Source organism: Peromyscus maniculatus, chromosome 1 (genome assembly GCF_049852395.1).
Source record: "Peromyscus maniculatus bairdii isolate BWxNUB_F1_BW_parent chromosome 1, HU_Pman_BW_mat_3.1, whole genome shotgun sequence".
In the NCBI taxonomy this organism is placed as follows: Eukaryota; Metazoa; Chordata; class Mammalia; order Rodentia; family Cricetidae; genus Peromyscus; species Peromyscus maniculatus.
The window spans coordinates 177,119,686-177,143,931 of record NC_134852.1 but is presented as its reverse complement, the minus strand read 5'-3'; the positions used below and the strand labels follow the sequence as shown (position 1 = coordinate 177,143,931).

General features: G+C 45.3%; 1 protein-coding gene across 2 annotated transcripts in view; it reads right to left on the bottom strand.

Moving 5' to 3' along the window:
* Positions 1 to 24,246, bottom strand: part of Dock8 (dedicator of cytokinesis 8) — a 212,403-nt gene that overhangs the window by 98,180 nt on the left and 89,977 nt on the right. For both annotated transcript variants that reach the window (XM_042262086.2, XM_076561526.1), the window contains 8 exons: positions 22,924 to 23,009; positions 17,650 to 17,716; positions 15,779 to 15,928; positions 13,944 to 14,024; positions 12,739 to 12,898; positions 10,884 to 11,020; positions 9,821 to 9,914; positions 8,335 to 8,497 (listed from right to left, as the gene is read on the bottom strand). In XM_042262086.2, the coding sequence (XP_042118020.2) occupies positions 8,335 to 8,497; positions 9,821 to 9,914; positions 10,884 to 11,020; positions 12,739 to 12,898; positions 13,944 to 14,024; positions 15,779 to 15,928; positions 17,650 to 17,716; positions 22,924 to 23,009 (938 nt within the window). The remainder of the gene's footprint in view (positions 1 to 8,334; positions 8,498 to 9,820; positions 9,915 to 10,883; positions 11,021 to 12,738; positions 12,899 to 13,943; positions 14,025 to 15,778; positions 15,929 to 17,649; positions 17,717 to 22,923; positions 23,010 to 24,246) is intronic.

The window sequence follows — 24,246 nt, the reverse complement described above, 5'->3', positions numbered from 1 at the left end:
TTTTTTTTTAACTTAAAAAGATCCATCTAATCAATTAGCTATGGTTTCTTACACTGGGACTGGGACTGTAGCTTAGTGGTAGAGTGTATGCTCAGCAGCAGCAGGCACTGGCTTTCCTCTCCAGCACCAAAAATAAAACACAACTAAAACTAAAAAGACATTATCTTACTACACTGTCAAAACTCAGGCCTGCCCCTCCTGTGGTTCTGTTTATGCGGTTCTTCCACTTGTGGTATTTATCCGCCCCTCCCACCCCCATCCCGCTCTTCCCCTCAGAAAACCATGACACAGCAGCTCACATTTTGCCCTGATTCCTGCTGTGAGGAGCCAAGGGCAGGCTGTCTGAGGCTTGAAACCCCAGGGTATCCATTAATGGAGAGCTGTTAACCATCTCTGCTCTCCAGAGGAGAGTGGATGGATGTTGATTGCTGGGGACCTCAGGAAAGTAGATGGGAAAGTTGTAACTAAGGATGAGAACACTTAAAGACAGAAGGTCCCTTCCCCTCCCATATCAGCAAAAGAAGTGAGCGAGAACAGTCCGGAAGGCTAATCCATCAGAGAATTAGCCCTGCCGAAAACCAGCGCATACTAAAACTCCATTTACTGAGGAAGCAGAGGCAGGAGGCTCACTTGAGCCCAGAAGTCTGGAGCCAGCCTGAACAGACTGGTGAGACCCTGTCCAGAAACAACAACCATGACAAAAACCAACAAAATACACAAACCAAAGAAAGAGGGCTTCCTGGATTTGAGGGTGCTCCCTCTAGTCTAGACAAACCAGTCACCACAGTGAGCTACAAGCCTGGATTTACCTTCATTTATTACTTCTCCATCCTTCTACCCCAGGCAGCCTTGACCTTAAGTTATATGAAAAGAGGGTGCCGTTGTGAGCCTCTTGTGGAAGTCTAGAAGTAGAACCCATGGAGGTTAAAAGTAGCATTCGTCACCATTAAATAGCCAGACTTTTAGTTAGAGCAGTCATATGGGAGCAGTAACTCCCAAGCACGGCAGATTCAGAGGAGCATAAAATTAGGAGAATGTTGGGAGCTGTGAGCTGTAGAGCCAATGACTGTGCACACAGCACCTCTTTACACTGCACTCTTCACTGCCTCCCCTCCACAGGCCACACAATCCTCACACCGGTCCAGTTTCCTATACCAGGCAGAATTCGTAGAAGCGTTAAGTTTGCACCGCGCCCCAAGGGAGACTTCATTCTGTGTGTCATCGGATGATGCATGCCTTGAGCCCTTCCCATGACACTTTCCAAAGTGGGGAGCAAAGTGTTAAATGCTGGAAGAAGGCAGAGCTGGGGGTGAGAATAAAACCCTTTGCAAAAAATAACATCCATCTCTTGGGGCCCTGGGATAGTGCTCACTTTTTCTTGGTTTTGCATTTATGAAAGATAAAATGTGTGATCCCTGTCACAGAATAGTCCATCTGATGAAACAGGCAGGGCTTGCCTGAGTCCAGAAGTGAGTGTATTGTGCCCTCAAGTGGCTGAATGGTGTACTAAAACCAAAGCTTAGGAAAGAAATAACATACAAGGCTGTAAGGAGGCCATTGGCTCTCTCCTGAATTTTTTCCATTCTTAGAAAAGAGAAGATTGTTGAGTTTGGGAGCAATGTAACAGGATGTGGGCTCTGTTTGCCTGATTTACAGCTAAGCCGGAGTTGGTTCTAGAGCCAGAAGTCATTCTGTTTCCATTCCTTGGCTATTTCAAATGGCTTGATTTTACCCGCTGCTCATCCGAGGTAAATGGTTGTTAGTGAAGTTCTAGTCACTGCTTGCTAAGACTAGTAAAACAAATACTTGGGCTTTCTCTCTTAAGGCAGAGCTCTTTAAACACTTCTTCAAAGGATGAAAAGCAGGAAACCGTCCAATGAATAGACATGCATGAAGGGTTGTAATGGTAAGCTATCCCATTATAATATAACATAGAGCAAAAGGCTCATCAGCACAAGATTAACTAAGTCAGAGAACAAACACAATGAGGCTGAGCGCAGCTCTGAAAAATCAAGAGGGATTCTGTGCATTCATAAAAAGTGCTCCGCACACCAGGCTGCTCAGGAGGAGTGGGGGTGGGGATTGGGTGAGGATTATGCTCTTTAATGTGTGACTGGAAAAATGCATATACATGCAGCTCACATCTGCAAGGAAGCATAAGAAAATGGCTGCCTCCAGTGGTCCAAAATAGGCCTCAGGTATATACTCTTTCTATCTGTTTTGTTCACTATGGTTTCTTTGGTAAATATATATATTTAGAAGCCTGCTCCTTGGTTTTAGCAGGCACAGCAAACACTAGTTTGTGGAACAGAAGCTTTTATAAGTGGGCTGTTTCACATACATAAATCAGCTGTTTCCAAAGAGGGGAACTCAGTGGCTGGAAGTCAGGAATGGCAGGGAGAATTTTCACTCTGTCTTCAGCATCTTTAATATTTAGAAACTTGGGAGAAGTTACCTATTCCTTCATAAGGAAAACTCAGACAACTCATGAACAGTGAAGAATGGAAGGTGCCTTTGTAAGGCATTCTTTTTAAGGAGATTTAAATAGACAAGGTCCAAACTGTTTATAAACTACCAAGATTACTCTGTAATTGTGCCGGGGTGAGCACACGGGCAGGTGGGAGGCATCACAGCATGAAGACCGTTGTCTTCATGTGAGAGGTGAGCCACTGGGTTAGAGCCTCTTGACATCCAAATACTTGTTCTCTGACAAACGCCACCTGACTGCAAGTCAAAGTGCACACTGAGCCTGCTTCCCAAATCAAGAGGATGAAGGGGCATGCCTCTCTGAGTCACAGCAGACCTTTGGATGACTATATATGTGGTATAGTGATGACTATATATATGGTATATGACTATATATGAGGTATAGTGGAGGACCTAACTGAGGGTAGATACAGAGGGTAAAACCATTTTTTAACAAAAGACAGCTCCTGGGGCTCCTGAGTAGGGCCCTCCAGAGTGAGACTGAACACTGTGTGTCATGCCCACACTCCGCCCCTCAGCACCGAGGAGATTCAATCTAGAAATAATGATAACTGGGTTTAAACTGGGAATCTGTTTCACTGAAAACAATCAAGTCCCATTTAAGGACATGCCCTATGTCCCAATTCCTTCCAGAGTACTTTGGGCTCATTTCTTTCCTAAGAATCCTACTGACTAAACCCTAGCTCCCAGACTATCTCTTGGAATCAGCCCTACATCCATTCTGAGTCTTTCTCTTCTCCAATATGCTGCAACCCTCATGGTACCCATTAAGACTTCACAGGGGCATGCAAGGCACGCCTTGTTAGGCCAGATCAGACTTTCTGGTCTGAGAACACTCAGCTGAATAGGAGGAGGCCTGGAAACAGCTAATTATCCATCAAAGAAACTGTGTTCCGACTGATAGCCTTGTTCTCAGCAAGCACCGTCCTCCAAAGCAGTCCAATAATTAGATAAACAAGACTTTGGAGGCTGGGCCGAGAGATGAAAATGCACTTTATGTGGCTTTCTTTAATGTAATCACTAGTTAAAAGGTCGGCACGAAGTTAACAAGCTCATTACAAACGCTTCGCCTGTGATCTCTGCACACACCCCCATGGCAGCTACTGGATAAGATGCCCTTGAAGGCCTTGCTGGGACTGGGCCCCAACTCACTGCTTTTATTCTGCTCCCACCACAAGGCAGCTGGCACCTCTATTGCCAGCTGTTGGGCATCAGGAAGATTGGCTAGGGGTCAATTCCAATGTATTCCTAGGCAAACAGCGAGTCTTTAAATAAAAGAAAAAAAATTGTGGCCATAGAAATAGGAATGCAAGCTCAGACTTGGACAATCTTTTTTGTCAACTTTAGTTTCCCACTTTTGAAACTGCTGTAATTCTCTCGGTGACTTCTCAGAGCTGCTTGCCTGGGTCAGTCTCAAAGGACACCTGTCTAGCTCAATCCCTTCATAGAGGTTGGACATTGGTACTGTGGGCTAAATCCATCCTTTCTGCCAGTACTGAGCAAGTTGGATGTGGTTTCAGAAGACCAGGGTGATGTGGGAGACCCAGTCATTTTGGGGAATGACACTTCTCAATCGGTAAAGTGATTTCAACTCTCTGAGCAAGTGTTCATTTTATGAATGCCTGAGGCTTGGGAAGTCTGAGCAGTTCTCTTAGGATGGGCCTTGTCCTTTCTTTATAGCAACCTGACTATGGCAGAGGTACCTGGGGGCAGCATCCACACAGGATGCAACTGGAACGGGCCCTAGTAATCCACAATGAGTGGACGGAAGACACTGCCGAGGCACAGCCAATGAAGGAGTTCCCCAGGAGGTGGAGGGAGGTGAGGCTGAGGGTTGACATCTGTGGTAGCTCCCTTCATCGCAAGGCCCTACGTACTGTAGGCTGGTGAAAGGGACCAATCTGACGCTAAATTTCTAGCTTTGTAAATGGCAGCATTCACTGTTTGGCATACCAGGTGCGTTTATTCTCTGTAGGTTAAGCTTTATAAAGTATTTATAAGTTAAGCCTTATATCACATTCATGAGATTAAGTTTCAAAAGATTTATCCTTGAATTGGCATGCTGCTCTTTGGTGTCCATTTTCACGTATTTCATTTCCTTGGGTTGTGTAGTGGCTTAAATGAGAATGTCTCCCCTAAGCTCATATGTTTGCACATTTGGTTTGGACATGGTAGAATTGTTTGGGAAGGATTAGGAGGTGTGGCCTTGTTGGAGGAGGCGTGTTACTGGGAGTGGGCTTTGAGGTTTCAAAAGCCCATGCCATTTACAGTTAGCATTCTCTTCCTCATGTTTGTGGATCAGATGTAAGCTCTCAGCACATGAGGACCAGAGAGAAAACACTAAAATTTAACATCATAAGAAGTTTAAACAACATGCTTTCTAAATTCCTTGAAGTTTTCATGTAGCAAGATTCTGGGCCAAGTTTGTTACAACTCTCTTTCCATACACACACTGTTGAGACACAGCAGCTTGGAGCTAAGACCAGGTCCCTCCTTCACCGAACTGGAACGAAGTGCCTTCCATCACTTCTAAGAGTGAAGACCTGGTTCTAGAGGCATGGCCTTGACCATCCTATGGCGCCAGGCCCAACCAAAGAAGATCAGCTCTGCATCTGCAGGTCTGTTTCTCAGGACACCATGCTGGGTGCAGAGGCTCTGCCGAGACTTGTTCTCACTCCCACATTCTGAACGGCTCAGTGCACAGCTGCATTCCAAACCCTGCACTGAAGTGATTGAGGAATAATGTCTGCAGTAAATGACTCCTGCGGCTGATTAGATGCTGAGGGGCAGTTGGGTGGCTACAGAAATCCCTTGGTGCGAGTTTATTCCCTTGCCACAAGCTTCCTCTTCCAATTACAGGATAAGGTTTCCACAAAGATGGAGACACAGCATCTGTAAGCAAACATGGTCATGCCTTCATCTTCCTCCAGGGAGTGGGGAACTGAATGTACTGTCTATAAATGCTTAGCTCTTTGAGGAGAGACTTAAGGCTGATTCGGTGTTTAAGAAAATGAGGAGTTGCTTCAGGAAGGATAAAGTTGGGGGACCTGTGTGTCTCACAATCACCAGAAGGAAGAGCTCCATTTCTTATTATGTGGCACCTGAGTGTGTTTCTCATGGTAACTTTTTACCTAGGGCACCAGTCACCTGTCCTTTCCAGGCCTCACGGTAGTGAACCCGTAAGAGGCATGTGTGGTGGGGACAGGTGGGCTCTGAGTCCCTTGCATGTCACATAGGAAAGAGTGGGTAGGAACCGGAGAGACAGGAGTTCTCGTGCACTGCTAGGAGAAGAGATAATTATTCAATTTTGGGGCAGAAAGTAGCGATATGAATGCACCGAAGAACAAATATCACCTGTAACCCAGTCATTTCACTTTTAGGCATATTCCCGGGGAAACCTTCTCATGCATTCACAGAGGAATAAGACACCATCTGCCACTTTGCAGGACTAGTAGAAAACACTAATGTTGAGGCTAGAGCGTCGGCTCAGCAGTTAAGGGCACTGGCTGCTCTTCCAGACAACGCAGGTTCAATTCCCAGTAACCGCACGGCAGTCCCCACCCTCTGTCATTCTAAGGCTGGGGAACCTGCCCTCTTCTGGCCTTCGTGGGCACCAGACATGCATGTGGTGCACAGACATACATGTAAGAAGAAGACACCCATATGCTAAACTAAATAAATTAACTTAAAAAGAAAACCACAACTATCAGGCTGGGGAGACAGTTCATAGGCTAATAGATATAGCTCATAGGCTAAGTGATTGCCATGCAGGCATGAAGACCTGGCTTGACACCCCTCTCCCACCATGCAAAAATTCCAGCATGGCGTCATGAGTTTATAATCCCAACACTGGGAAGGCAGAAACAGGAGAAACACTGAGCAGACAATCTAGACTAATTTGTGAGCCCAAGTCCCAGGGAGAGACTTTGTTCCAATAAACAAAGTGGGTAGCTCCTGAAATTGACCTCTGGACTACATACACACACAGACACACAGACACACAGACACACAGACACAGACACAGACACAGACACACACACAGACACACACACACACACACACACACACACACACTTAACAAAAAGCAAGTAAAGAAAAACAGATAGTGAATTAGATAAATAAAATATGGCCTCTTTAGACAAAGGAATAGTAAACAACAACAACAACAACAAACCAACATGGCTCCACAGAAATCAGTACTGATACTTAAAAAATACAAGTTGTTCCTAAGTTCCTACTGGCTCAACTCATGACAACATGACTAACTCAGAAAGAAAGATGAGCAGTTGAGCATAGTGAATCAAGTGAATAAAACGTATGAGTGCACAGTAATACTCAAAAGAGAAAAGAAAAACACTGTTGAGTGAAGAAAACCAAAGTGCTTAATACACAGACTGTGAGGCCCAAATAAACATGACAGCATCAATATGCACAGTGTGTGTGTGTGTGTGTGTGTGTGTGTGTGTGTGTGTGTGTGTGCGCGCAGAACCAGACACATGAAGGGAGGGTACACATAAGCTCATGAGAGTAGTTGCTGAGCAGGACTATGGTTTGAATGTGAAATGTCCCTCACAAACTCACGGGTGTGAACTCAAGGTCCCCAGCAAGTGGTGCTGTTTTGGAAGGCTTTATGGTCTTTAGGGGGTGGAGCATCTCCAGAGGAAGTGGGTCATTGAGGCCAGCCTGGACTTCCTGTCTGCTTTCCACTCGGTCATGATGAGAGGAGGTGCTGAGGAGGCCCAGATGTCCACCCCTCCACCACTGAGCCACACGCCATCATGCCTTCCCCTCAAACTGTGAATCAACAGAGACCCCACTTCCTTCTTTAAGTTGTTCTTGTCCGGTGTTCAGTCTCAGCAACAAAGACAGAAAGCACCACAGACAGCAAGGCAGAGGGACTGGACACGGGATAAGGGCGACTTCATGAGACCAGTAAGACTCGACTGGGTATTTTATAGGAAAGTGCAAGCCCCACAAAACGTTATTGACAGATGGTGGAGAAAAGATGACTAAGACAGCATTCTCCCCACATTTCAAAAGCAAAAAAGCATCTCACAACAAACAAGATCACACCAGCAGCAATGCTTTGGATGGATGTGTGCTGTCAAATACCCCTTCAAATACCCAGAAGGGTCAGGTGCCTGAGGTCACTTGGAAAGCGGAGCAACCTTGCCGTCAGTCCTGTGGTATCTCACTCTTTGCCATCCAGCATGGTAGCCATGCCACTTACACTTAAATAATTGACACAAAGTAAGATGAAAATTTTATTTCCTCTATTATATTAGCCTAACAACTACATGCTAAATTATTGGCAGCATCTGGGGACTACTTCTGCCACTGAAGTCAGTTTCCTGGACGAGCTGAGTTTTCAGCTGAAAACCTGGGTTAGGTTTGGTATTGTTTTGCCTGCAATCCAGACCGGCCTGGGGCTCATCATGAAGCTGAAGCTGGCCTCCAATTTGCAATCCTCCTGCCTCAGCTTCTGTACTAAGTACTAGGATTAGGCATGTGGCACCATGCCTGTGTGGAACCTTAGACAACTATGATATTTTAGTCATGTTCCTCTTTTCCTTAAAGTCCTTCTGCATGGAAGGAAGTCAAAATGATAGGTTCATTTTCTTTTGTCCATTTCTAGTGAGAAGACATCCAGTAAAACCTATTGCAGTTATGACTGAAAAAAAAAATGTGTTCTTGTTGCACAGAATCAGACAAAATATCTCTAAGAATTGAACTCACAGTTCTCTGTAGTTCCAAGCCATCATATTTAGTTTCCACTCAAACCCAGGAAGTAGGAAGAGGCTGGATTTGGAGGAGTGTATTATCCAAACAAGAGTTCACATTTCTCACCTGTACACAGTGTGAGGGACGTACACTTCCCGTATCGGAAACTCCAGGACCTCCTTGTGTGGACGTGTCCGGTTTTCAGGAAAGGGTTTGACCGGCAGCATCTCAGGGGTCAGGCAGCAGTTCATCACATCAGGGGCTGGCGATATCTCCAGCCTAAGTGAGCCTAGAGCAAGTCGTGGGGGAAAGAGGGAGGGCGGTTCTTTAGTAAAACCTATCATGCCAAGAAGGAACCCAGGATTCCTGTGCTGGGATTCCTTCAGGAGAAGAAGGGTAAGCTGTGGGAGTATACATGTTTTGGGGTTCTTAGATATCCCTCGGGGGAAAGCCTGTCATGCTAAAATGTGAGATTAACGTTTTATTAAGGGAAAGTAAGGAGCTACAAAATGAGTAGGAATGGACTAGACCTTGGTTCCCAACCTGTGGGTGCAACCCTTTTAGGGGGTCACATATCAGATAGCCTGCACATCAGCTATTTACATGACAATTCATAACAGTGGCAAAATTACAGTTATGAAGTAGTAATGAAATAATTGTATGGCTGGGGGTCAGCACAGCATGAAGAACTGTTGTTAAGTGGCTGTAGCATTAGGAAGGTTGAGAACCACTGGCCTAGAAGGTCCAGATTTACTACACCACAGTTATACATGTTAAAAAACAAACAAAACCCCTCAAACTTCCTGGCATTGGCAGTAATAAAATTGTTGGGCTTTGGGTTGAGTTCTCGGGCATCCAAGGATGCTATAGGAATAGCAAATGGGTTGTTGCATGAAGATAAGGAAGTATCTTATAGCTCTCTCTTTAAATACTAGACTTCCATATAATATTTTGTGTGATAAAGGGCTGGTGATCTGTTCAAACAATTATTATCAGATTACCTGAGAGTAATCTAAAGCATACTGTTTGTAGAATAATCCTTTATGAATGAGAAAACATTAATAGATTTGTCAAAAATGCAGAGCAATTTCAATTCTTAACTTCAAATGTAAAAATCTACATCGCCCTTGGCAGTTATATAAAATTAAAGTATTAAACAAGAAATGTCAATCACAAATGGTTTGGGCACAGTTCAAGAGTGTCATAGTTGTTTCTGTTGACAACTTGACACAGACCTAGAATCACCTGGGGAGTAGGAACCTCAACTGAAGAATTGCCAGGATCAGACTGGCCTATGTCCATACCTGTGAGGTTTTATTTTTTTTAATTTTTTATTTTTGAGGGTGGTAACACCCCGAGGCAGCTGGGCCTAGACAGGAGAAGAAAGGCAGTTGAATGTGATCATGGAAGCAAGCCAGTAAGCAGCATTCTTCCATGGTCTCTACTTCAGTTCCAGACACCAGGATCCTCTTGAGTTCCTATCCTGATTTCCCTCAATGATGGACCACACCGTGGAAGGGTAAGCCAAACAAGGCCTCTCCTCCTCTGTTACCTTTCATCAGTGTTTTATCATAGCAACAAGATGAAGAGGCTCGAGAGAAGCCATGCACACCTGGAATGGATTTGACTCTTCGTTGTAAGGACGAAGATCTCTTGTAGTCAGCTAAAAACTTGAACAAGTCTTCATCACTAAGGCGATCTCCCTCCTGCCAAGAGAGGCTCAGGGTTAGCGGGGAGGCTGCTGACTCCTGGACTTGGGACCATCTGTTTCTAAGATCCCCCCCAACTGAAAGGCATTTTCAAAGTTATTATTTTGTTTATTCTTTCTCTATTTCTTTATTTTCCCCTTCCCTCCTCTCTCCTTCCTTCCTTCCTTTCTCTTTCCTGAGAGATGGTCCCACTAGGTAGCTGAAGCTGACCTCCAACTCTTGACTCTCCTGTCTGTCTCCTGAGTGCCACCATACCTGCCTCATCTGTTTTATTCTAACAAGTCTTTCGTAGACATTAATGTGACAGGCAACCCTGAAGACACTCATCAAGCACCACCGCCCAGTCAGTGTTCTTCACAGCCAACCTCCATCGGCATGGCTGGTCACTCATCAACCACCACCGCCCAGTCAGTGTTCTTCACAGCCAACCTCCATCGGCATGGCTGGTCACTCATCAAGCACCACCGCCCAGTGTTCTTCACAGCCAACCTCCATCAGCATGGCTGGTCACTCATCAACCACCACTGCCCAGTGTTCTTCACAGCCAACCTCCATCAGCATGGCTGGAGGCAGAGCTGCCACTGCTTTCCTAGGCTAACCTTGAGGAACCAAGAGCATCTGCCTCATAATGTCAACCAACTGAAACTCCTTTTCGTCCCTGAAACAATGCTGAACGAACTTTCTTCTTCAGAGATACGAAGATGGGAAAAGCATCTTTTCTTCTGGTAGTATTGTCTTTGCCTTTGTCTTGAATAAGGAAGGCAGGCATAAGGCCCACCCTCTACACGCCCACCATAGGACAGATGCCTGGCCAGGGGCACATCTGCATGTCCTCTAATCCCCTGCAACAACCCAGCTGAGCAGAGGACACTAATTAACTTCTCTGGTCACCCATTACTCTACTCCTTTGGATGCTAACATCCTCGCTAACACAAGACAAATTCAGCTGCACTGGAACACAAATACCTGCTTGAAGAAGATGTTGGTGGCCAGGGTGGTGGCTTTGAGGTTGGATCCAACTCCATTTTCCTCCAAGGAGAGGGATCGCTCAGAAGGCCTCCTGGATTGGGACAAACTCCTCCGCTCACCCACAGAGTTTCTTCCTTTAAGGAGAACAACTGTCATTCTAACATGTTGGAATACACCAGTTATTGCTGAACCCAGCCATCCTCATGGATTCAATGTTACCTACACAGGACTCAGCCTTTCTTAATCTCCCTCCTGAAGTCCTTAACACTCTCACTAGAGGAGAGAGGACCCTAGTGGCTGTAAGTCTTTCCTGCTGGAGAACAGTGATGGCCAGATGTCACTCCGCAAGAGTCTGGAACTCAACCAGTACAGGGTCTGCTGCGAGGCTGTTGGGTCAGCCCAGTGTTTGCCTAGCTTTTACTCTTGCATTTCCCTGGGAGGACACAGACACACACACACACACACACACACACACACACACACACACACACACACACACACGGGGACACACACACACACACCTGAAGGCCCTGAGGACTCAAACCAGCTTGTGTACATTCTGGATCTCGTTTGCCTCCGTTCTAGTGTGGATGGGTGTAACAGAAGCGCCTTGGATGATCTTTCCAATGGAAACTAGACAGGGCAGAGGCTCTCAAACTACTGCTTCCTCATTTCTTGTTTCTTTTGAAGAACCAGCTTGAAACCTTGTATCTTTTATTTTGTAAAGTCTAGGGTTTCAGTTGTAAATAGTCCATTGCCTGGAATGCGCAACTCTTGAACGTTCTCTCATGCCTAATTTTCACACCGATGCCGAACGAGAGCTACCACTGGCTACCTACACCCCAGTAAAGCACTGGGTCTCTGGTTAGGAAATCCGCTTCAGCGCTCAAGTTAAACTATCCCCGACTTAGACCCAACTAACATCTTGGCAAGCCCTCTGCCGGAATTACTTGGGCATGCCATGCCCCTGAGCTCCCCACATTTTCAAATAAATCAATAAATGGAACAGCCACCTTAGAAAAACTGGAGGTGAAGGTCAGAAGGGGGGAAGTTTACTGACAATCGGAAAGAATTCAGGAGCTCTGACTGGTGACTATGTAACAGTAACCCCGGGACAGTGGCAACAGTAACGATCACCCTGGCCTCCACTCCCCTCAAAGCGCAAAATTTCAGAAGAGGCAGAGCCAAGGAATGCAGGAAACATCCAAAGGTAGACTCAAATATTTGCTGAACACAGAGGTGTTTAGGAAACAGAAACTCCACCACAAGTACTGGGCATGGGTCTATTGGAAAATGAAAATCTCTTGGACAGTTCCACCCTTAAACTGCAGAAATAACTGGTTCACATTTATGGAGAGGGGATAAAAAGGGAAGCCTGGAATAAGTAAGAGCAGTAACTACTGGTTACCTTTGGTACTTACTCTCTTGTACTTGGCACATTAGACTTTAGGAGCCCAGAAACAGTACTGAGAAATCTGAGTGTTGCTTTTCCGAGCTCTGAACAGTGCCCATACTTCTACGTGGGAGCCAGCCACGGGGTCTCTGTTCTTGCTTATTTTCAAGCATTTTAATTTCTGAGGTGGGCTGGCTACTGAAAATGAACTTTTTAAAGCCTTAAAACCCCATCCAAAGTTCTTAATATAAAAGTATATTTAAGGCTCCATAAATACTCATGGTAATTGATTAGGGGGCCACTGATCAAACCCATGTCGCTCAGTCTTCTAGTTCTGATCTTCCTCTCTCCTATCTCCACACTTTGTTCTCCCAAGTCCTCACGAATGAGCAGATAACAAAGCTGGCAGAGGGGATGGGGTGGGCGTGCTCTGCTTCCCATGGCAGATGGAGATCTTACCAAGCACAGGCTCCACGTCAGCGCTCTCCCTTTCAAGGGTGGAAACGCTGAAGAAGCTTGCTAAGCTAATGGGGGCCCAGGCGAAGGGCATCCGGTATTTCCCCAAACGTTGGCAGAAGGATTCGGCTTGAAGTTTTAGTTTTTCAACCTTTTCTTTACTCTGGAGGAAGAAGGTAGGAGACCAGATGAAACAAAGAACACATCAGCACCAAGTCAACAGCTGGGCATGGGGACAGCAAGGGTACAATGACGGGAGTGTGGTGGGGGGACAATGGGGACAAGGGTGGGGTGGGGGTGAGTCAACAGGAAAGCAACAGCTTAGGCTGAAAATCCAGCTGATAAGGAAGCAAAGGTTACAGAAGGAAGGGAGTTTTAAAAGGACATCAGTCAATTAGCAGACGACATTTTCTGCGATGAGGACATGCCCTAGGCTTGTTACACCCGCCAACATGCAGACCCTTCATTTACCTAGATGACTTGGGTTCTCCTGAGAAAAACTCGGGAAAGAAATGCTAGTATGTCATCTGTCAAGGTCCCCAGAGAATCTGCTTCACAAAAGTTGCCTTGCAATTCCAAAAAGATCCCTAAAGATTCCTAACAATGTCACTATTGTTCTTCCTAAATTCATACTCACAGATTTGAAAACACAAATATCTGTATTTAGTTCAATCAATTTTATTTAATGTTTACAAGACTGGTTCCAAAAAGGCCACATTTTAAAAACCGCCCTGGGAACTTCTGCAAATTGGTACAGGGGAAAATCTTATTCGAGGCTTTATGACCTATTGTGTGCTCATCATCCTAATTTATGGTGAGTAGAAGCTGCAGCTGGGCCCCAGCTGCTAATCTGCACAAGACAATACCCTGTGCCCCTGAGAGAGAACTCTTGCCCTCTCCTGATGGGGGGTCTTGGCAGTGTTCCCAATCTGTGCGAAGTCAGAGCCTCAGAACCAAGGCAACAGGTATAGCTGGTCTGAGCCAGAGTTCATGCTGGCATGTGGCATCATTAGTGTGTTCAATCCTGTATTTCTTTAAAAAAAACTACTGCCAGGTCAGTAACTGGTTTCTCTTTCCTCTTTCATGAAAACACAATTTACTGGTGTTTCAAATAGGAAATATAACAGTCTACCACCATTAACTATTTTGTGGGACATTTTTGGAAATTTGTTCATCCTAAGATGTCACCAGTACTTAGACGGCCTTACCTTTCCACCATCGCTTTCTTTGATGACCATGTAGGGTTCTGCGCAATCTGCAATCTCTCCCTGCTGAAGGACCTTTTCAATCTACCAATAAAAATAATATTAAAACAAAATGAGTGAATTATACTCATATAATGGGATCTATGTAACCATGAAAAGCATATTTAATGACAATATTTAATGACACAGGGTGTTCATTACATATGTTCTCTGATTAAATATATAGTGTTGAGTCGGGTGGTAGTGGCACACACATTTAATCTCAGCACTCAGGAGGCAGAGGCAGGTGGTTCTCTGTGAGTTCAAGGCCAGCCTGGTCTACAGAGAAAGTTCCAGGACAGCCAGGGCTACATAGAGAAACCCTGTCTCAATATATATATATGATAGATAGATAAACAGACAGATAGTATGGAGACTACTACAGAGTTTCAGAGGAGAAAAGGAACAAGACATATTAAAAAGATGATAACAGCAAATTGTAACAGTGGTTTCTTTATATAATGGGATTATGTGAGTTTTTTATTTTCTTCCTATTGCTAATGAGAAGTTTCTATTTTTAAACAATAAACATGTGTAGATCCACAATAAAAATGCAATAAAAGTTATTTTATAAAACAAAACCCCAGAGACACTATAGGAAGTGAAAAGCTCATTTTCTTTATTATTGCTTACAAAGTAAAACAGAGATATGGTCTCTGTAAAAGTCAGGCTGGGAACTAAAACCTTCCATAAAATGAATAAATGAACCGAATAAATCATCTATAATTGTGCCCCTTGTATTTCCTCTTAGGGCTGCTTCTCTGGATTTGACAGACAGAAAGAAATGCCTTGAGATGTGTGTCTGCTCATTCTGCTAATGAGTGCTAGTACTACCAAGCATCTGCTCCCATTTTGCTTCAAGTTAAGGAGTTGACAATCAATTGTCATAAATACAGGCACCATATTTAGGGCAAAGAAAGGGAGAAATCTGCAATGTTCTAATTCCTTATTCAAAGAACATTTAAGTGACCTTAGATGCTAAGGCTTAGCCCCATTAGTCTGTGTCACTCACTGAGACTCCTAGGAATAAATGTGGTCAACATAGGCCATGGGCACACATTCTTAATAGGCACCATTATCAGTGAGACATCAACTATTTCAATCTGAATATCCTACTGGTGGAGATGTGTTCAATGGCATTTCAAAGAGAGTGGTACAGAGCTGCTCAATGGACAGTGATGTCGGGAGGTAGTCCCAGTCAAAAGTCTCTTTTTACAAAAGGGTTGTTTAAAAGCTCATCCTGTTGCTGGGGGTGTAAGAGAAGGCTGGCCCTGAGAAACGGGGCACACTGGAGACTGAAGTCACATCTCAAGTTGTCTGTCAGAGGCTAGATTGGGGATGCTGCCTTGTGGGTCCTGGAGAAACACGACCACCACCGGGAGACTGTCTGAGAGCGTGTGGCCCTTTCACCATGGCAACCTTCCACAGCAGGATCGCTGAAGGCGATTTCCTTAGTAAGGAAGGAGCAGGCTTTATCTGAAGTTGCAACAACTCATGGAGGTCAGTGTAACCACTCCCACTACACAGATGAGGAAACCAAGTCTCAGGAAGTCTGAGTCACAGCAGGCCACACAGTTTCTGATTGCACAGTCAGGACAGCAATCTGGGACCATGAGACCTCCAACCCCCAGTCTTTCTAGTGTCCCAAGAGAAGTTACCAGAAAGGGAAGTGTTGATGAGAAGGGAACAACCCAACATCACAGAGGACACTCAGGCCTGTTTCGTGGTTTCTTTCAGCTTTGCTGAGTGAGACCACAACGCAAATGTCAGAGCACGCAGCTCAGATTGTGCAGAATTACCTTGACAACCAGGTAGATGTCTGAGGATGGGTAGGTGACTGAGAACACTGCAGACCTTGCCTGACTTGATGGGTCCACTGAGGGCGTGTGAGCTCGCAGAAACCCTCTGAACTGGTCGGAGTTCAGGTCACAGTGGAAATTTTCTGAGATCTGCAAATGAGCAGCACAGGGAATGGTAGGTCAGAGCTGTTGTATTCTCCGTCTAAAGGTGTCACAGGGAAAACGGCGACCATGGAGGCCAGAAGAGGGCATCAGATCTCTTGGGACCGGAGTTACAGATGGTTGTGAGCTGTGGTGTGAGTGCTGGGAATTGAACTGAGGTCCTCTGAAGAAGCAGCCAGTGCTCTTAACCACCAAGCCACCTCTCTAGTCCCCAAGTCCTGTTTGTTATGACATCTAATCTCTTCATCAATACCAAGCCCATCTACTATATTGCTCCAGAGCTGCACATTTCCTTCAGTGCAGCCAGCTACCCAGGTGAAGGATGGCAGAGGCATGATTGTCATCCCGTTGGAGTTACAAATGTCTAAACTACGGAACATTTAAAACTCAAGGAGGAATCTTGAGTCACTGAATTCTTTCAATGGAAAAATATTTCAGAGTTGGTGATGTCTTCACCATGCAGTGAATCCATCAATTTAGATAGCTGCTACATGTGATATCTGCCACTCACAATGAACCCATTTAATATTCTCTCTCTCTCTCTCTCTCTCTCTCTCTCTCTCTCTCTCTCTCTCTCTCTCTCTCTCTCTCTCTCTCCTCCCCGCAGGTGTGTGTGTGTGTGTGTGTGTGTGTGTGTGTTGTGTTGTGTTACATGCAGAAGCAAAAGCAGGATATCTGTCTCTATTGCTTTCTGCTTTATTGCCTTAAGACAGGACCTCTCCTTAACTGGAAGCTTGCAGGTTCAGCTGGACAGGCTGGCCAGTGAGCTCTAGAATCAGCCGGTATCCTTCCTAAATGCTGGGGTTACAGGACCGTGCAATCACGCATGGCTTTTCACGCGGGTGCTGGGGATTCGAACTCAGGTCCTTCCTCATGCTTGCACAGCAAGAGCTCTCACCTCACCCACGGAGTCATCTCCCCTGGCCCACCACGAACCGATTCCACAGTACAAAAAAACTCCAGGAGGAAAAAAACATGCATAGCTGGACTTGTTAAAAATGACACATTATTTGGTATGCCACACAGCCTCAAGTGCTATCTATTTCTTCCTCTTTCCAACAGCACTGCCTCTAGCAGGCCTTTCCCTTAAAGACTCTTTGAAGAACACAAACAGTAAATTTCCAGATCAGTTCTTAAAAAAAAAAAAAAAAAAAAACTGGTAAAGAAAGAAAACCTGGAGCTATCAATGTTTATTTGCTTTCAAATCTGATGTGGATACTGGGCCTCGGCAGGGAGCAGTTGGCACACAAGCCTGGGTGTCTGAGTTTGAATTCCCAGAACGTACGTAAATGCTAGGTGGGCACAGCTGTAATTCCAGCAACTGAAAGGCGGAGAGTGAAAATCTCCAGAGCAAGCTGGCTAGCCAGGTGAGCCAAGTCAGAAAGCTCTGGGTCCAACTGAGTGATCCTGCCTTCATGGGTAATGTGCAGAGTGATCAAGGAAGACACTTGACATCAATTTTGGCCTTCTACACACACACATATACATATGTGCACACACCTGCAAATACACATACACATTCGCCCATGCAGCACACACCCCTACACACACACACCCCTACAACACACACACACACACACACACACACACACACACACACACACACACACAAATCTGATGTGCTTTATTGCCACAAAAGTGAGGTAAAAAACATGAACCCAAAGAATCATGTGGGATATATGTGTGGGATGGGCTCTTTGTTTTGGTACCTTTTTCCTTTCTTTAACGTCATAGAGGGCAATACTGGCAAACAGAGGCTCAATTTCAATCTCAAACCTGTCAGAGAGAGAGAGAAAAAAATATCAATATGGTTCTAGTCTGGATAAGCTTGAATGTTCTAAAAGCGCATGGATATATAAAATCATTAAAAATGTGAACACAATTCCAGAAATAGAGGGGTAACCCCACAAATGTAAGAGACACAGATAGATACTAATGGGAAAATTATGAGAAGTTAATGGAAAATTTCAGCTCATTTGAGGTCATGGTGGGGACTACATTCTCTGAAAAATATTTGCTTAAAAAAAGCTTGTTGGTGGCACAGCAAGAGTGAGCTGAATGGGATTTCGGTCTGAACCCAAACACTACACTTTGTATGTACATCATGCGGGGGACTCAAACTGCTAGTCAAGGACTCTGCTCTGGCCCCCACCCCAGCCCCAGCAGTACTTACTCCCACTGAGACTGTCAGGCTTTAAAGAACAGTCTCTATTTCTTGGGCAATGGACTTGCTTGCATTCTTCTGCTGATATCAATTCTCTACCATTTGGGGCTGGAAAGATGGCTCACTAGTTAAAAGCGAGTATTGCTCCTGTAGAGAACCCTAGTTTGATTCCCAGAACCAACAACAGGAAACTCACAACCTCCTGTAATTCCAGTTCCAGGAGATCTGACACCCTCTTCTAGCCTTTCCAGGCACATTGACTCACATGCAAATACCCCCCTCCTCAACATGTAAACATGATTAAAAAGTTAATAAATAAAAAGCTCTAAAGATCTACAGTTCAATCCTAAGGAACAAGACTTTTCAGATAGTTAAAAAGGAAATATTTCATTGCTTTTCCATAGACTTACAATAGAACATTAAGATGATGACTGGGCCATGATGCCAATGAATGTGTGGCTCGTCCTAACTGCTATGGAAGGCTGCTCACTTGAGACAGATTGAGGACAGGGGAGAGAAGGGAAGGGATTAAGCACATGGCAAATACTGAGGTGCCCTGGCCTTGTTTGATTTAGAATGAGGAGCTCCTGGGGCCAGGGATTTATTTTAGGAGAAGAGTACTTGCCTACCATACACAAGCTCTAGGTTTGGTTCTGAACACACACACACACACACACACACACACAGCCAGACACCCTATCAAAACCAGAACTAGACGCCTCACATATTAACCCTGACTGCTGATTCCCTCTGAAATCATAGGTTTTAAGAAAACACCCCCAAACTAAGCCTGGCACATGTTATACATAAGTGTAAAATATAGCTGGACCTCCCAAATGTCTCAGTTTAACAAGCCATGACTTTGGACACTGCCCACTGAGAGCACCAGCAAACTTGCTGGATGGTTACTCGTGCCTCAGAAGCCATGCAGATTAGGGCAGATTTCCTTTCAAGGCATACATGAGGGGTGGTGGCTTTACTGACATACAGTTCTTCCTCAAAGCAGCCTTTCTAGGCAGACAGAAGGGCCAGCTGGCCCATGGCATCTTCAGTGATGAGGTAACGTGGAATACTGGTATACTCATGGACAAGGAGTCAACCAGCTCTGGGCTCCGTTCCCTCTGCTCCCACCTGTTACTAACCTTCCTAATTCTATTTGTTTGTCTGCAAAGTAAGGGAAGGGCGCTGCCTTTCCCATTTTCCATGGATGTCTTATGAATCATGTCAGATAATGTATGTAACATACATAGAAAACAATGCCTAGCAGCAGCATCCCACGCCACAGCAAATCCCCACATCTACCATCAGAAGAAGGGTAAACACACTGCATGTGTATAGTGATATTCTATTGGGCATATAAAATGCTATATTATATGCATATGTAGGCTGTGTTAAATGAAATAAAACCATCTTGAAAGGATATGTACTATATGATTCCACTTGTGGGATGTATTCATGTAGTCAAATTCAGAGATAGAAAGTAATGTGGTGGCTATCAGGAGATAGGGAGGAGGGGGTCATGGGGATTAGTGTTGAGAGAATATCGAGTTCTACTTTGGAAAGATAGAAACATCTAGAAATGAATGGCGGTGATGGTTGTACAACAATGTTCTTGTACTCAACAGCACTGAACTGCACATCAAAATGGTGGATTTTGTTTCATACATTTGTCACACACACTACAAATACTTATTATCATTCTTTCTCTAGTCAGAAAATAGCTTCCCCGCCCCCCACCGCTTTTTTCAGTTTTTTGAGACGGGAGTCTTGCTATATAGCTCAGGCTGGCCCTAGAATCTACTGTGATCCCCCTGCCTCTGCCTCTTCCGTGCTAGGATTACAGGTACGAGCCGACATGCCTGGCAGGAAATAGAACTTTAGCTGAGGGCTTTGCTGAGCTGAGCATGTCTCCATGCCTCCTGGCAGGGCCAGCCTGTACTGAAGCATGCACTCCGTGATACAAAGGGTCTGAGCACTGCTGGGTGATAGTTAGATTGGTATTGAGTGTTAAGCTCTTGTGGTCCAGGGAAGAGAAGAGAAGTCCATTATGATGCCTTAGAGTTCCGGGGTGGCGTGCCAACCCCTTCCTCTTCACAGCTGTGTAGCTCTACAGGGAAGCTGAGGTGCAGAGTGAGAAGTGAAGCGACCTGGCAAAGGGCGCCAAGCTAGGAACTTCAGAGGTAGGCTTCGAGGCTGTCTCTTTTAAGCCGTGGGCAAGGGCTTTTTCTACCACTGTTTTTCCAGGTGTGGCCCTCAGACACCAGCATCGAGGCAACCATGCAGGAGTTCTGGGTCCAGCTGGGCCCTGCTGAAGCAGAATCCCTTGGGGGAGATGGCTGTAAGAGACTCCCCAACCTGTATTAAGACCACTCCCCGGCAAGATTTAGTGTACATTAAAGTTCCAGTGCTAAAGAGAGTCCTCTGAACAGAGGTTACTTTGTGTATGAGGGTATTCATTTTTTTTTAATTTATTTAACTTTATTTTATGCGCATTAGTGTGAAGGTATCAGATACTGTGGAACTGAAATTACAGACAGTTGTGAGCTGTCATGTGGGTGCTAGGAAATGAACCTAGGACCTCTGGAAGAACAGCCAGTGCTCTTAACCAGTGAGCCATCTCCGCAGCCCCCGAGGCTATTAAACTTTAAATTAAAAGGTTCCCCTGCCTTAAATCCTTTGTGGGATATTTTGGTTTTACTCTGACACTCCTGAGACGGCCCAATAAAGTTATACCTTGAATAAGGGGCAGGGCCAGTGGTTGGATGACTGGGATTGGCCACAGAGAAGCCAGAAATTTGGAGAGAGAAAACACACAGGAAAGAAAGGACAGGGATTGGAGTTTGAGCTTCCTTTTGGTTCTGGGACAAGGGAAGAGACAAAATTTCTAAAATTTCTTTTTTTGGGACAAGGGAAGAGACAAAATTTCTAAAATTTCTTTTTTTTTTCTTTATCCAGTTTATAGTTAGGACCATTTCTTTGGTTTGTCTCTTCTCTCCAGGGTGTACAAATATGAATGTCACTTGAACAGGCCAAGGGTACTGGCTACACACATCAGTTGTGTTTAATTTCTCCTCTAGGAGGTGGGAAAACATCATTAGAAACTGGCTTGACAGTTTTCACTAAAGAAACTCAAGTGACTCCGTGTTTTTTAAATAATTCATGTCTAGCTCAGCAGGACAAGTTTCCCCGTCTGTGAGAACAGCTGCTGCAGGTTATGTATTAGGTAAGTCTGGAAGACTTGGTGACAGTCAGCCTTGGGGAAGTTCCTCTAGTCCCAAAGACAGACCCACTGTATCTAAGTGTAGCCTGACTGAGTATTTGTGGGGGTGAGTGTGGCGGACAGCAGTGCAGAGGAAAGGCCCTGGTGCCTCCCCCAGGAACGGGCTAACACGAAAAGGGGCTATAACAAAGCCAGTGCGGGTCACTGCATGAGTCCAGGGGCAGAACCAGGGAGACTACACATCAGAATCACAGGTTAGGTCATCTGGTCTAATGTCTTCACGTCTGAGAAAGAACCCAAATTCCCAGAGAAGATGACAGGGTTGAAACGAAGCCCCGAATGCAGGATCCAGATGTGTAAGCACAAACTAGGCACTATGGAGGCGAGCCTCACACTGACTGTGAGACAGATGGTCCTCCTGACTGTGTGGCAAAATGCTTGGCTTCTGTACTCGCCTCAGCGTGAAACCTGGGCCTCTCCCATGCTACGCACGTTTTCTACCATTGAGGTACATCTCCTGTATTTTCACAACGGTCTGTGATGTGAAAATATCGAAAAGCTAATCTCTAAAGTCTGCAGGGAGGAAGAACAGCTTGCAGGCACTCTGGGGGAGCACACAGCAATGCACTGGGGTGCATGAAGAAAGTACTGAGGTATTTTATTTCATTCTTTACATTTTCTCATGTATGTACACTTTATAACGACAATACTTTAATATGAAATATCTATCGTGTGTGCGTGCTTCGTCAAGAGTTCATGAACAAGCATGACCTGATTCCAGAGCACTGCTGGATTCATTACCGCTTTTGTAACTCTTCACTCATTTGATTTATTTGGTGCTAGGGAATTGTGCCGGCTAATTTTATGTCAACTTGACACAGACCAGAGTCATCTGAAAGGAGAGAACCCCAACTGAGAAAATGCCTCCCTAAGATTGGGCTGCAGGCAAGCCCGTAGAGCATTTTCTTAATTAGTGATTGATGGGGGAGCACACCCTGAGTGGGGCCACCCCTCAGCTGGTGGTCCTGGTTTCGATTAGAAAGCAGGTTGAGCAAACCACAGAGAGCAATCTAGCTAGTGAGCAGCGCCCCTCCATGGCCTCTGCATCAGCCCCTGCCTCCAAGATCCTGACTTCCTTCAGTGATGGACTATGGACGTGGAAGCATGAGCCAAATAAACATTTTCCTCCCCAACTTGCTTTTGGTTACGGGGTTTCATCATAGCAATTGTAACTTGATTTAAGATGGGGATCAAACTGAGGGTCTCAAATTTATACATGCTAGGCAAGTGCTCTACCACCTAGTTACACCTCCAACCCACAGTTATTTTTATTAATTTAAGAAAATTAACGATTTTCCTTATATGCCTAACTTTTCTAGACACCTGTGTTTGCTTTCCATATCATAGGAGATTGGTTGTTGAAGGTTTGGTAGAACAGAATCCAGGTCTAGTCAACTCTAAGCTCTATCTTTCCATGACCCCAATGCTCCCGCTATTGAAAGGGTGCCGGGAGAATCTTCCTGACTCCAGGATGATGGTGCAGGCAAAACTGTATCTAAAAAGCCAGGCGGACATCAGTTCAGTGTGCCTGATACTTACTTCAGAGTCAGCACCTTGACGAGTATTCTGTTGCCCAGATGTTCCTTAGGACATTCCGGTACCGGACGTATTTCCACAGCATCCTCCTGGAAGAGAAATCGTTAGCAACTTCCCAGAGGGCTTTGTGGTTGGAGGAGAGCCAGGGGACGAAGGGCTGTCCTTGTCCCCGCTCTATTTCCAGAGCAGAACCCTGCTCTGTCTTGAGAAGACAGCTTGCCACCCATTCCTGGACACTCAAAGCCAGCATGTACAGCAAACGTTTTCTCCTCTCGGAAAAGGAGCATTTAAGAGAAAGAGCCTGGGGGATATGTGGGGAGGAAGGAAATGCAAACACGGCCATGGCTTAGTAACATCTACCAGACAGCACTGCAAAAATCTACAGCTCTGGTTTTCCTCCCCCTCGGAAGCTCCAAACACACATTCAGAACAATTCTCTTTCCAGGTCTTTTTTTTTTTAAATTTTTTTTTAAACATTTATATTTTCTCTGTGTGCTTGTCGGGGTGCTTGCTTGTGTGCCAACAGCAGGTGTCACCTCATGGTAACTCTGTACCCAGTGTGGTGGGATGCTCCAAGTGGGGAACTCACCACCGCTCCACCCTCCCTCCTCACAGCCTCCCCCTCCCCCACAGCCCCACTCTCCCTCCTCACAGCCTCCCCCTCCCCCACAGCCCTACCCTCCCTCCTCACAGCCTCCCCCTCCCCCACAGCCCCACCCTCCCTCCTCACAGCCTCCCCCTCCCTCCCCACCCCACAGCTCCCATCGCTGAGGTCCCAGGTGGCATCTTGCTGGTGGCCCTACTGGCTTCCCTTCTAAGGAGGCGAGCTGGAGTCCTGAAGGGTAAGCTGGGACTTCCATGATTACCAGAGCAGACACCTCCACAGGGAAGACCCATTTACTAGAAAGACATCACACTTATGTATTTCTAACAGTAGCTTTGGTTTGAATTAGAACTTTTAGAATCTTCTTTGAAATAAGCTCTAGTTGAGGAAATTTTACACATATGTCGAAGCAGATAGACCAATAAAGTGAACCTCCATTTATGCACACTCGGCACCAACCATTTCAGCTCAGGCTCCTGTTGTCTGTATCCCCTGGCCAGTTCCCCACACTTAATACTGAACTATTTAAAAAGTAAGTTCCCACACATCATACAGCTTCATTTGCAAGTATTTTAGTACACATGGGGACTTTTAAAAACATGAATAATAACACTGACCTAAAAACTAACTATAATTTCATAGTGTCACTAAATATTTTGTGCCAGTTTGGTAAATCAGGATCTAAACAAGGTTCATATTCATACATTTGGATAACGTATTTC